General features: G+C 44.2%; 1 protein-coding gene across 2 annotated transcripts in view; it reads right to left on the bottom strand.

The window, feature by feature from the left end:
* Window positions 1-849: 849 nt before the first annotated feature.
* SLC7A14 (solute carrier family 7 member 14) overlaps window positions 850-11,718 on the bottom strand; it is a 119,065-nt gene continuing 108,196 nt past the window's right edge. For both annotated transcript variants that reach the window (XM_027111905.1, XM_027111912.1), the window contains one exon: window positions 850-1,933. In XM_027111905.1, the coding sequence (XP_026967706.1) occupies window positions 1,611-1,933 (323 nt within the window). In that variant the 3' untranslated portion in view covers window positions 850-1,610. The remainder of the gene's footprint in view (window positions 1,934-11,718) is intronic.

Here is an 11,718-nt window from a genome sequence, read left to right as displayed (position 1 = left end):
TCCTGTTTATAATCCTGAAACATGCCAAGGTGGCACAAACCTCAACCTTTAAGAAAGAATAGACTTAAACATTAGTTGATGTTCTGGAAAACTTTTGGCATAACTCTAGATCCAGGAGACAGAGAGAGCAAAGAATTTGCTATTGCGCCTCCCTTTCGGGAAATTCTCAGAAAGATTTTAGCTTGATCCAAATTGTGCCTTCACATACATGCGTGCACATCTCAAGGCAGTGTTGGAATCCCTGTAACCCAGGACTAGAATGCATAGACCATGTGTTTTTTTTCTTGTTGCAAATGTTCTCTTCCAGCTTGTTTCAGAGAAAATACCTTTAAGAGCCCCCTCTATGGCCCAGATTTAGACCTTACCAGATTTTTCTCTGGGCCTCAGTGAAACTACTTTGGGAAATAACAGGAAAAATACACATCTAAAAGTGAGCTACTCCAGAGGAATAAGGTTCAGAAGTGAAATGTGACCTCATGGAATGCAGTTACTAAGTAGCTGTGCTTCAATATTTTTGTTTTCAGAGCAGCATCCACCAATCAAGTGGTTGCATATCTCACAAAACTACAGAATTTATAATTTTAGAAATCTGAAGTAGAGTTTGCAATGTGATCTCAGTGGCTGGGTCACTTCGCCTTGTAAAGCTTTTTTATCTGATCGTAAGACAAACAGCCTACTTCTTCAAGGCATACTAGTGCCATGAAATCATGCTCTTACTTTGCCCTCTTTCATCATATCACCAGGAGCTTAGAGTCTGGTATAAGAGAAGGCATGACAGAGAGTTAATTTTTGCCAATGCCCTTCTGGCCTTCACTGCAAGAGATGGTTATTCAGTTTTGTTTTTTTTTTCTGGGCATTTAAGTAGAGCTTTGATGGTGCTTCTCACCATATTATTGGGTCTGCATGACTGCTTTATGGTGCGTCTGAAATCTTTGGGGTCATGGTCTCAGAGTCCCTGACCTTTGCTGTGTCCTAAAGTTCTAGTTGGGAGATTGTGAGAACCTTGGCGAAGGACAAGAGGCGTGCATCTCCATGAATTTGTTTTTGTGAGATTGCAGGACACAATGTGGCTTGCTGAGGAAGTGCCACATGCCACCTGGCCTCAGGGAGCAGCTCTCAGCCCAGCACGCTGAAACAGAGCTTTGCCTTTGTGGTCTCAGGTGGCTGACATGCTGCCTTGTGCCCACCCCTGCCTGCTTTGGCACATCTCCAGGAGGAGCTGCAGCCTCAGTGTGGTCCAGGAAGTTTACTCCCTGCTTCTTGGGGCCTTAGAAGCGAAAAGATTCAACCAGCAAAGCGAAGGCCTGGGAAACGTTTGCTGCCATCAGCTCTGATGGTTGCACCTAAGGTAGAACTTCTTGTAGCTTCTTGTTTAGCTTTTTTGTTTTTGTTTCTTACAAGGGGACCAGCTATGGGACCTGGGTTAAGCCCTTCGACAGAACCATCCTGAAGAGCAGAAGTGGCAAATGACAGGCTATGACTGGGGACTGACTTTGGGGAAGGCTGGGTTTTTGCAATGAGAGCCAAAGACGTTTCCACCTTCTAGCCCACAGGTTAAGTTACTGAAAATAAATCACCATCATTTCTACACATTTCTTGCGTGTTTGCTCCTACTCTGGAGAGTACTCTAACTCATCATTGGCAATCAGGGCCTCTGAGTTCTGTTTGTGTTTGCTTTTGCTCTTCGCCTTGCTGCTCGTCTGGGTGTTTGCCTGTGCATCTGACATCTGCTGGTAATAGAAGCCTTTGTCTTCGGCAGGCCCGCCCCAGTTCTCCTGGCTCTCGCCCTCTGTGGCATAGGAGAAACCTTCTTCCACCGAGAAGGGGTCGTCCACGTCGTAACGCTGGTACGTGCTTTGGTGCAGGGCTTCTTCTCGGGCGCTGATTTCCAGGGTGCTGTTCCAGATGCCGTACCCAAAATAAATGAGCATACCTGTAGGTGGGAGGTGGGGGGAAGCACAAGTGGGATAAGCAGTTGCTTTGGGATCTGTGGGTCAAGCAGGGAGCTCACTCTCAATCGTGGAAGCAGAGCTGGTGCTGGTTGTGTTTTCTTTGGTCTATACAGTGTACTGAAAAGACTCGAATTAGATGCTGTTTAAAAATTGGGAGATCTTGCATAAGCAACCCATATTTACAGCTTCCCCTAAAAAAGTCAGAGGGACTGACAACACTGTACCCACATTCCGATATGGAAACGTTTGGCTGAGGTGAGAACTGGCTGCCTCTTTAGTTAGGATATGGGCTCTTGAGGTCACCTCAGTCCCCCCTCCCCTGTTGACATCTAGCTCACTGTACTCATGTAGGTGCTCGCCAGGAAATGTGCATTTTCTACTCTGGATTAAATAGTTATGGATCACCAGCAGTGTATTCCCAACCTTCTCATAGCATCTTATTATCCCATACCTGCACTTAGGGACTCCATCTTTTATTTCACCACGTAGCAACATGCATATATGATCCTACGATTTACTTTGCCATTTTTCACTCACCAAAGTCATAATACATTACTGGCACTCAGCTGTCCACTTTCATCTGTGGACTCTCACAGTGTCTAGTGCATGCCACTGTTTCGGCCCTTAGGGTATCTGTTGTGTGCTTATCTGCACAGGGTGGTTCTGTTGTATAGACTCTGCAGAAAACTGGCACTTAATGTTTGTTGAAGGAATGAATGAGAACTCCTGATACGCATGCAGTGTCCAGTGCAACCTTCTCATTCCAAGCGAAGGAAAGAAACCTGCCTTCCTAGTTAATACGTAGCATTAATATGGGCTAATGTTTCATTTCTATTAGAATTTTTAGGAAAAGATATATGAAAATAGTTTGAGAGACCCCATTTTCTACCTTGAAAAGCCCATGAAGGCTCAGGGCCTGGAGCGCTGAGAACTGTAGCCTTGGAGGCCATGGGGCATGATGGTTAAGAGTGCGAGGTCTGGGTTCAAATCATGCCTCTATCACTATTAGCTGTGTAACCCTGGACCAGTTACTGAGCTTCTTTGCGCCTCAGCTTTCTCTTCTAGGAAACCATGAGAGTACTACTGTACCTATACCTTGGGGTTGCTGTGAGGAGGAAACGAGATAAGCAGTGGTTCTCAACCCTGGCTGCACCTGGAGGGTCACCTGGGGAGTTTTTGCATAATCCTGATACCTGAACCTCATCCTCTATAGAGATTCTGATTTAATTGGTCTGCAGTGTGACCCAAGCATAGGTGTTTTTAAAGCTTCACAGGTGATTCCAGTGGTCAGCCAAGGCTGAGAACCCCTGAGATCAGGAACATTAAAGCTCCATGATGTGGGAATTCCCTGGTGGTCCAGTGGTTAGGACTCATCACTTTCACTGTTATGGGCCCGGGTTCGATCCCTGGTCAGGGAACTAAGATCCCACAAACTGCGTGGTGTGGCCAGAAAACGAACAAACAAAAAAACAACTCCTGATGCACATGCTTCACTGCCAACTTTGGCCATTTTGTGGCCTGGCCGCTGGGGGCCCCTCGGTTATGCGCCCTCCTTCCAGGCCCCAACACCCTCTTCTCGGTGGCACTAGCCTCTTTGACTTTGCTAACCCTGTGGGCATCTGCTGGGCTGTTTGCTTAGAACCACAAGGTGAGGCCTGCTTTCCGCTCTGATGCTTGAGGTATCCTGCTTCCTTTTGAATTTGCAGTGTGTCTTTTTAAGCTTGGATTTCCCCCCACCATCCCCCAGTGAAATCAACTTTCCAGGAGCCAAAGTAAGCAGAGATTTATAGTCCTAATTGGTAATAAATCCTGGAGTTAATCATTTGCAGACGTAGCTATTCTGAAATAGCGACTTCATTTGTTCTGAGCATGGCTCTTTACTCTTTCTTGTCTGGGGTGGGTGTGGCCATGGGGGATAGTTATTATCCTTGTGTAGAACAAGGCGCCAAACTGAGGCCTCTCTTAAAAGGGCCAGCATGCTGCTTCTTGGAGAATGCCTCTGTTGGAAGCATGTTTGTTTCAGGAGACTAGGTTTATCGTCAGGCACACACCTCCTTATGTCCAGTTTTTTTTTCTTGCTATCTTTTCTCTTAGACATACAGGCAGGTGCCAAAGCTTGTCTTCTCCTTCAGCTTGGTATCTATTACATCAATTCTTTCCTCTTTGATCCCCTTCTCGGATCCTATTTATAAGCATGTTATTTCCCTACTAAACTTAATACCATTTTTTCTTTCCCCCTTTGCCCCTAGCTTCTCTCTTCTGTACTATACGGATCATCATTCGAGCACTGGTTTGACATCTATTCTGACAGACCTTCCTCTGTCCCCACCAAGTATTGGGGTGTCAGGTAGATCGGTTAATGGGAATTCTCTGGGAGCCTTGGCATGATTACTCATAGGATCATAGATATTTAGAGCTGGAAAAGAGTCTATGTCATTTACCTATTTGAATACCTTCATTTTACAGACGAAGAAATGGAGGCTGGGAAAGACTGAGTCACAGCAGTAGCATTCCATGAGGATAGAGAGAAGGCTCTAGCTTACTCAGCCCTTCACACCCCCTCCACTGCTGCGTTATAGACTGTGCCTAGCGCAAAAATATTTGGTACAAGTTAGGTTCTATCTGGGGAGTGGCTGGGTCTGGAAGGAACATGAGTGTGTGTGTGTGTGTGTGTGTGTCTGTACGCAAATGTGTCGACTGTGATTACTTTGGGAAAGCAATCCATGGAAACCTACCACATAAATATTTATGGGCCTTCTAATGTTTGCTCTGAGCCCCCTACAGTTTCAAAGGTGTGTCACTCTGTCTTCAAAAATACATTTCAAGTATGAGTGCTGTGAACCAAGAATCGACTGTGTGTATCGGCCTGACAGCATGGCTTGGGCACATGCGTTCTCTAGGGCTTGGCGTTCTGTCTGCCTTTATCCTTCTCCCTGGCCCTTGAATCAGTTCAGGAAAAGTGGTGTGAGGCAGAGAAGGACTGGAGAAAAGGAAGAATGGAGGGGGACAAAGGAACAGAGGGGAACAAATGAGCGGGGGCGGAGAGAAGAGAGAAACATGTATTACCATCTGTCACACATAAACAAGGGCTTTGTGTTGGAGGAGTAAACAGAGCTGCTAAAAGCCTCCTGTGTAGAAGCAGGGTGTTTTGTTTCTGCTCCTTTTTTCAGTTGGCCTAGAGAGGGAAGCATGAGGTCGTTTCTGAAAAATCTTTGGGGAGCTTCTGGGAATCCTGAATCATCTGAACAAAACTTTACACAACCCCTCTGGGTGCTGAGGTCCTACAGTGATGCATCCTTTATGTCACACCTTTCTCCCAAGGAACACAAAATGTTTTACAAATGTTGTCTTGTTTAGACTCCTCCTGGCCTGTTTCAGAATGGTGTGTGTGTGGGGGGGGGGGGGGGTTAAGGTTATGTGCGTTTCACAGGCTGGAAACTGCGGCACAAGGCTAAATACAGGACTTTCCACAGGTACACAGTCAGTGTTTAGGTAGTGTTCAGACTGTGGATCCTTCCGGGTCCTCCATGTCATAATCCAGGCTGCTTTCAATTGTTATTTCTCCCACCTACCAGGGGTGGCTGGGAGGTATAGACTAATTGGAAGCAATTTTGCTGAACTTTACTTTTGAAGAATTTAAAACATACAGAAGTGGAGAGAATAGTATAAAAAAGCCTATGTATTCATTGCTAGCCCGCTCCCTCCCCCCTACTACTTTGTCTTTAGATTATTTTGAAACAAATCCCTTTCATCCTGTTTCATCTGTAAATGTTTCAGTATGTATCTGTAAAATAGACTCCTTTAAAAACCTTAACTTAGTATCATTATCACATCTAAAAACTGATAATAATTCCTTAATATGGAGCTTCCCTGGTGGTGCAGTGGTTGAGAATCTGCCTACCAATTCAGGGGACACGGGGCCCTGGTCTGGGAAGATCCCACACGCTGTGGAGCAACTAAGCACGTACGCCACAGCTACTGAGCCTGCGCTCTAGAGCCCGCGAGCCACAGCTACTGAAGCCCTCACACCACAACTACTGAAGCCCGTGTGCCTAGAACCCATGCTCTGCAGCGAGAAGCCACCGCAATGTGAAGCCCGTGCACCACAGCAAAGAGTAGCCCCCGCTCGCCACAACTAAAAAGAAAGCCCGTGTGCAGCAACGAAGACCCAATGCAGCCAAAAATACATAAAGAAATTTATTTAAAAAAAAATTTTATTTTAAAAATTCCTTAATATCATCTGATATCCAGCAGCATTAAAATTTCCCCAAATTATTATGTTTGGATAAACTCTTCATTTATTGAAGCTATACACTTATTTCAATGATTGCTTGCTATCATTGCTTGAAATAGTTTTTGGGTCCTGTCATTTAGGTTGTCACTGGGATTGGGTTTACTCTTTTGTAAACCCTTACAGATGGCAAAGTTTTATCTTTTGAAAGTAGATTTGCTTTTAGCATAAGCCAGAAGTCATTTGGAACCAAGCCTCAAGAATAAGATGGCTGATTGATAAATAATATTACTTATTCTATTTGGGTACTTAATTCTCCAGTTCCATAAAAACTTAGATCCACTGCTTTGTAGTTATACATCTGATACCTGAATGAATGAAAGGCAGGCGTGATGTTAAAAATCAGAAGGGAGTCAGCTTTTGTGTTGCAGCAGGGTCTTGGAGGCCCCCCTGCTGGGCTGGAGTTATTTTTTTAGTTGCTGGATCGTGGAGGGGAGGGACCACTCAAGGCAGTGACTAGTTAGCAGCAGGCACAGATGTGTTTCAGTATTTTAACAGCAGACACGGCTGTACTGGCCACCCAGTAATGGCAATGAGTCCCGTGAGAGGCTGTTTGCGCTGAAGGGACATATTCAAAGGGAGGCTCTGGCTTCTTTTCCGGACAGAAGTTCCCGGGTGGAGAATACGCCTGCCATATTGTCTTCATCTTGTCTAGCCTGAGAGGTTCGGGCTAGACAAGATGAAGAATCATGCCTTCAGCAATTGAACGGGCTTTCTTTATGTAACAGTACCTTGTGATCAGAAGGCCCTTTATACAAACACACTTCCTCGTCCATCATCCCAGAGAAGTTAAGAAGTGTGCAATATGCGGGGATTGAAATGGCACCAGAACTCACATCTCTTGAGTCTAAATGGAGGGCCGCTCCCATCCTACCCAGGGGCCTCCAGAGAGCTTTTCGGGGCGTCAGGTTGCCTTCACGAGATCAGGGCACCTCAGTGTCAGCTGGCGAAACACCTACTTACTCCACTTGTCTCAGTCCATCCTGTGCAAATTAAGCAAATGACCTCAAACCTACAAGTGAGAGGGGTAGGGGTAGGGGGTCCTCTGAATCATATGGGAGAAATCCAGAACAAAAGCTCAATGCTGAAAAGAGCCCGGGTGACCTCGGTCTAGACAGATTTCCAATCCTGCAGGAACAAGCTCAGGTTATGAAGAAGGTCCCTGACCTCTGGGGTCCCCCAGGAGCTGCCTGTCCTCTGAACATGGCTCCACGCTCAGGGCCAAAAGAGGCGGGCCATCTGCCCTCAGGCTGGGTGGAACAGCCTCTTCCTGGGGCACGTTTTCCAGCAGGAAGCCCTGCCCGCTGAAGGTAACCAGGCGCTTTGTTATGCCAGGAGGCTTTTTTATTTTTACTACTCTGGAATCAACTTTCCCAAACAGACACTTGCCAATGCAGAAATGAAGATGGTAATGAGAAGGTGGCCTCCCATCCAGCACAGTCCCCGCCAATTCCCACTTTGCTGGTTATTTTTTAAATACTCACAAGCCCTGTTGATTGTAATAACAGTAAGGTTTGTTTAACATGGTGTGGCCAGGAAGAGCAGGCTCAGGATGGAATGGGGACCGGGGGAGCTTCTCTTCTGGCCCTGCAGCTGATCTAACGTAAAGTCACATTCTTTATGCCTCAGTTTCCCACCTGCAAAATGGAGCTGGAGACCCTCATGTTATTTGTTGAGTATAATGGCTGTGAGACAGAATGCAATCTTGTCTAAAGACATATTAAGAAGCCCAGTAATCCAAGCCAACAGTTCCACCTCTAACTCAACAGAAGCCCAAGGGAAATGTGTCTGAGTGTCCACTGAAAACATGCACAGGAATGTTCGTAGCAGCTCTGCTCCTAATGGCCCTGACTGGAAACACGCTAAATATCCATGGACACCAGGATGGATAAATACCTTGTGGTGTATCAACACAGTGGAATGCTAGACAGCAAGGAGCATGAACAAACTAAAACTAGAAGCACGAGTCGGATGCATCTCACAAATGGAATGCTGAGGGAAAGAAGCCCATCACCCACTCTTTCACAGCGCTGTCTGTTAAGGGTGCACGGCACACACCTGCTCCAGGGCCTTCCACTGCCATGGTCTCCTCTGCCTTCATTCTCAGCCAGGTGTCTCCCTGTGTATCCCAGCACCTCTGCCAGCAGGCAGCGTCAGCTGCTGAACGATTCACCTTCTCCCTCCCTCCCTCTTGGAATCGCCCTGGCCCTGTGGCCATCCTCACTCTGGCCTCCGTGATTTTTCTTGCTCTTCTGAGCATGATTTTGATGTTGAAGCTGCCAGTTGTTTTCTTGTTTCCTTCAAGGAGAATGTCAAACTTATTTATGGGACATATCATCAGGAATTTGTTTATCTTGGTGCCCTGTCAGGTCGAATTCATGGCCCCCTTCTCTCCCTCCTCTTCCCTTCATCACAGTGGCTGCTTTGGGTCAGTTTCCAATAGGATTTCAGATGAGAGCTCAGGCGAAGACCGTAAAGTATGCTTTCTCTCTGGGATAGTGATGGTTTAGTACAGGATTTATGAGGGCCATTGCGCAAATCACAAGTCCTATCTGTTCTCTAAAGCTATAGACGGTAATTTGTTTTCCTCAGAGGGACTGAAAAAATTCCAGATGAAAACTTGACAGACTCCAGAGTAAGGGCGCCCACAGCTGGTCTAACAGATGATTCATTTACAGTAAAGGCCCACAGGGACCAGTAGACCTGACATGTGCCTGGAAAATACCATTGTATAGTGTTCTTACTGGTCCCTCCTAGTTTCATATTCCCTGAGCCCCTGCCCAACTCCTGAGGTATTCCTTTACAAAACTGCATCATCGAAGAGAAAAGGTATATGAAGGCCGCTTTGTGGTCATTTTGTTGGGGATTATTAAACATTTGCTATTTGTGTTATTTCTCTTGTCAAAAGGAAAATAAACAAGTACTGGGTGTCTAGTTAGGACTGTGCCTCGTTTCTCGCTGTGAGTTGTGCTCTCAAAAGCTTAGCAAAACATTGTTACAAAAATGCTGTAATTAAGATTCATTTAGAGAAATTTGGGTAAAAAAATGTGTTTAAGAAGATTATCAAGTTATGACTCAGCCTAACCATGTAAATCTTTTAAAAAAGTATCAGAAGTTTCATAAGAAGCTTCATTTAGAAACCTCTCTACTGTTCTCCCCAGGAAACTTATATTATGAATAGAGAGATTAAGAAGAATAATCTGACATGTTGGAGGCTCAGATGTTTAGAGATAGGATATTTATCCTACAAGATAGGATATTTATTCTACAAGATAGTTAAAAATTTTACAAGCCAATTTGGGGTTGTGGTATGGATATATTTTATATATCCCAAAATAGGGAGTTTTGTAATTAAATTATCTGCCCTTCTTGATAATATCTTCTTATTCTTCTCTCTAGATCAGTGGCTCTCAAATTTGAGCATGCATCAGAATTACCTGGGGGGCTTGTTAAAATCTAAATTGCCCTCAGAGATTCTGATTCTATCTGTAGGTCCAGGATGGGCTCTGAAATCGCATTTCTAACTAGTTTCCACATAATATTGATGCTGCTGGTCTGGGACCACACTTTGAGAACCACTGTTCTAGATCATTGTAAACCTGGCTGCACATGAAAATTACCTAAGAGTTTTAAAAATACCCAATAGTTGGCCATACCAGACCAATTGAATCAGAACATCTCTGTGAGGGGATCCTGGTCATAGAATGTTTCAGAAGCAACTCTCACGATTCTGTTGTGTAGTCAAGGTTGAGAATCATTGTTCTAGGCGAAACTTACTTATATTCCAGCCTTCAAAGATCATGAGACCAAAGCAGTTAATAGCTAGCAGTTGGGTGCTTCTTAAACTGCAGGCTTCATTGCCCTCTGTCTGGCCAGCCCAAGCTGCAGGGTGGCATCCTCCCATGCCAAGGAGTATCAGTTCCTGGAGCTAGTTTGAAGTTTGTGCTATCAGCAAGATTACAGAAGGTTCTCTGGGAGTTTTCTTCTGCCTGATAACTGGGAAGGCAGCCTGAGTCAGAACAGGTTCATGTTGTACTTTGGCATGTGATAGCTAATAGCTAGTCTGGGAGACAATGAATCATTCTAGCTTTTTAAAAGAAAGGCAGCAAAACAATATTTCTTACTGCTTTCTCTGATATTTTCTTATTTAAGCCCCAAACAGCAACTAGATCAAGGCTAAAAGAATTATCTGCATTTTTACAGATGAGAAAACTGAGGCCCAAAGGATGTTAAGTGAACTTCCCAAGGTCACAAGGAAGTGGCAGAGCTGTGAGTGAACTTGGGGCTGTCTGACTCCAAAGGCAATATACACAAATCAATAGATGTGATACACCATATTAACAAATTGAAGAATAAAAGCCATAAGATCATCTCAGTAGATGCAGAACAAGCTTTTGATAAAATTCAACACCAATTTACGATAAAAACTCTCCAGAAAGTCGGCATAGAGGGAACCTACCTCAACATAATATAGGCCATGTATGACAAACCCACAGCAAACATTACTCTCAATGGTGAAAAACTGAAAGCATTTCCTCTAAAATCAGGAACAAGACAAGGATATCCACTCTCACCACTATTATTCAACATAGTTTTGGAAGTCCTAGCCATGGCAGTCAGAGAAGAAAAAGAAAAGGAATCCAAACTGGCAAAGAAGAAGTAAAACTGTCACTGTTTGCAGATGACGTTACACTATACATAGAAAATCCTAAAGATGCCACCAGAAAACTACTAGAGCTAATCAATGAACTTAGTAAACTCACAGGATACAAAATTAACACACAGAAATCTCTTGCACTCCTATACATTAAAAATGAAAATTCAGAAGGAGAAATTAAGGAAACAATCCCATTTACCACTGCAACAAAAGGATAAAATACCTAGGAATAAACCTACCAAAGGAAGCAAAAGACCTGTATGCAGAAAACTATGATACTGATGAAAGAAATCAAAGATGACACAAACAGATGGAGAGATATACCATGTTCTAGGATTGGAAGAATCAACATTGTGAAAGTGACTGTAGTACCCAAAGCAATCTACGGATTCAATGCAATTGCTATCAAATTACCAACGGAATTTTTCACAGAACTAGAGCAAAAATTTTTACAATTTGAATGGAAACACAAAAGACCTCAAATAGCAAAAGCAATCTTGAGGAAAAAAAGAAAAAAAACAGAGCTGGAGGAATCAGGCTCCCTCTACTACAGGGCTACAGTAATCAAGACAGTATGGTACTGGCACAAAACAGAAATATAGATCAGTGGAGCAAGCTAGAAAGCCCAGAGATAAACCCACACACATATGGTTACCTTATCTTTGACAAAGGAGGCTAGAATATACAATGGAGCAAAGACAGCCTCTTCAATAAGTGGAGCTGGGAAAACTGGGCAGCTACATGTAAAAGAATGAAATTAGAACACTTCCTAACACCATTCACAAAAATAAACTCAAAATGGACCTAAACGTAAGGCC

Source organism: Aethalodelphis obliquidens, unplaced genomic scaffold, assembly GCF_003676395.1.
Source record: "Aethalodelphis obliquidens isolate GAN/ISIS:26980383/991018 unplaced genomic scaffold, ASM367639v1 scaffold1, whole genome shotgun sequence".
In the NCBI taxonomy this organism is placed as follows: Eukaryota; Metazoa; Chordata; class Mammalia; order Artiodactyla; family Delphinidae; genus Aethalodelphis; species Aethalodelphis obliquidens.
Note: the sequence above shows the minus strand (reverse complement) of the source record. Positions and strands in the feature narration are given on the sequence as shown.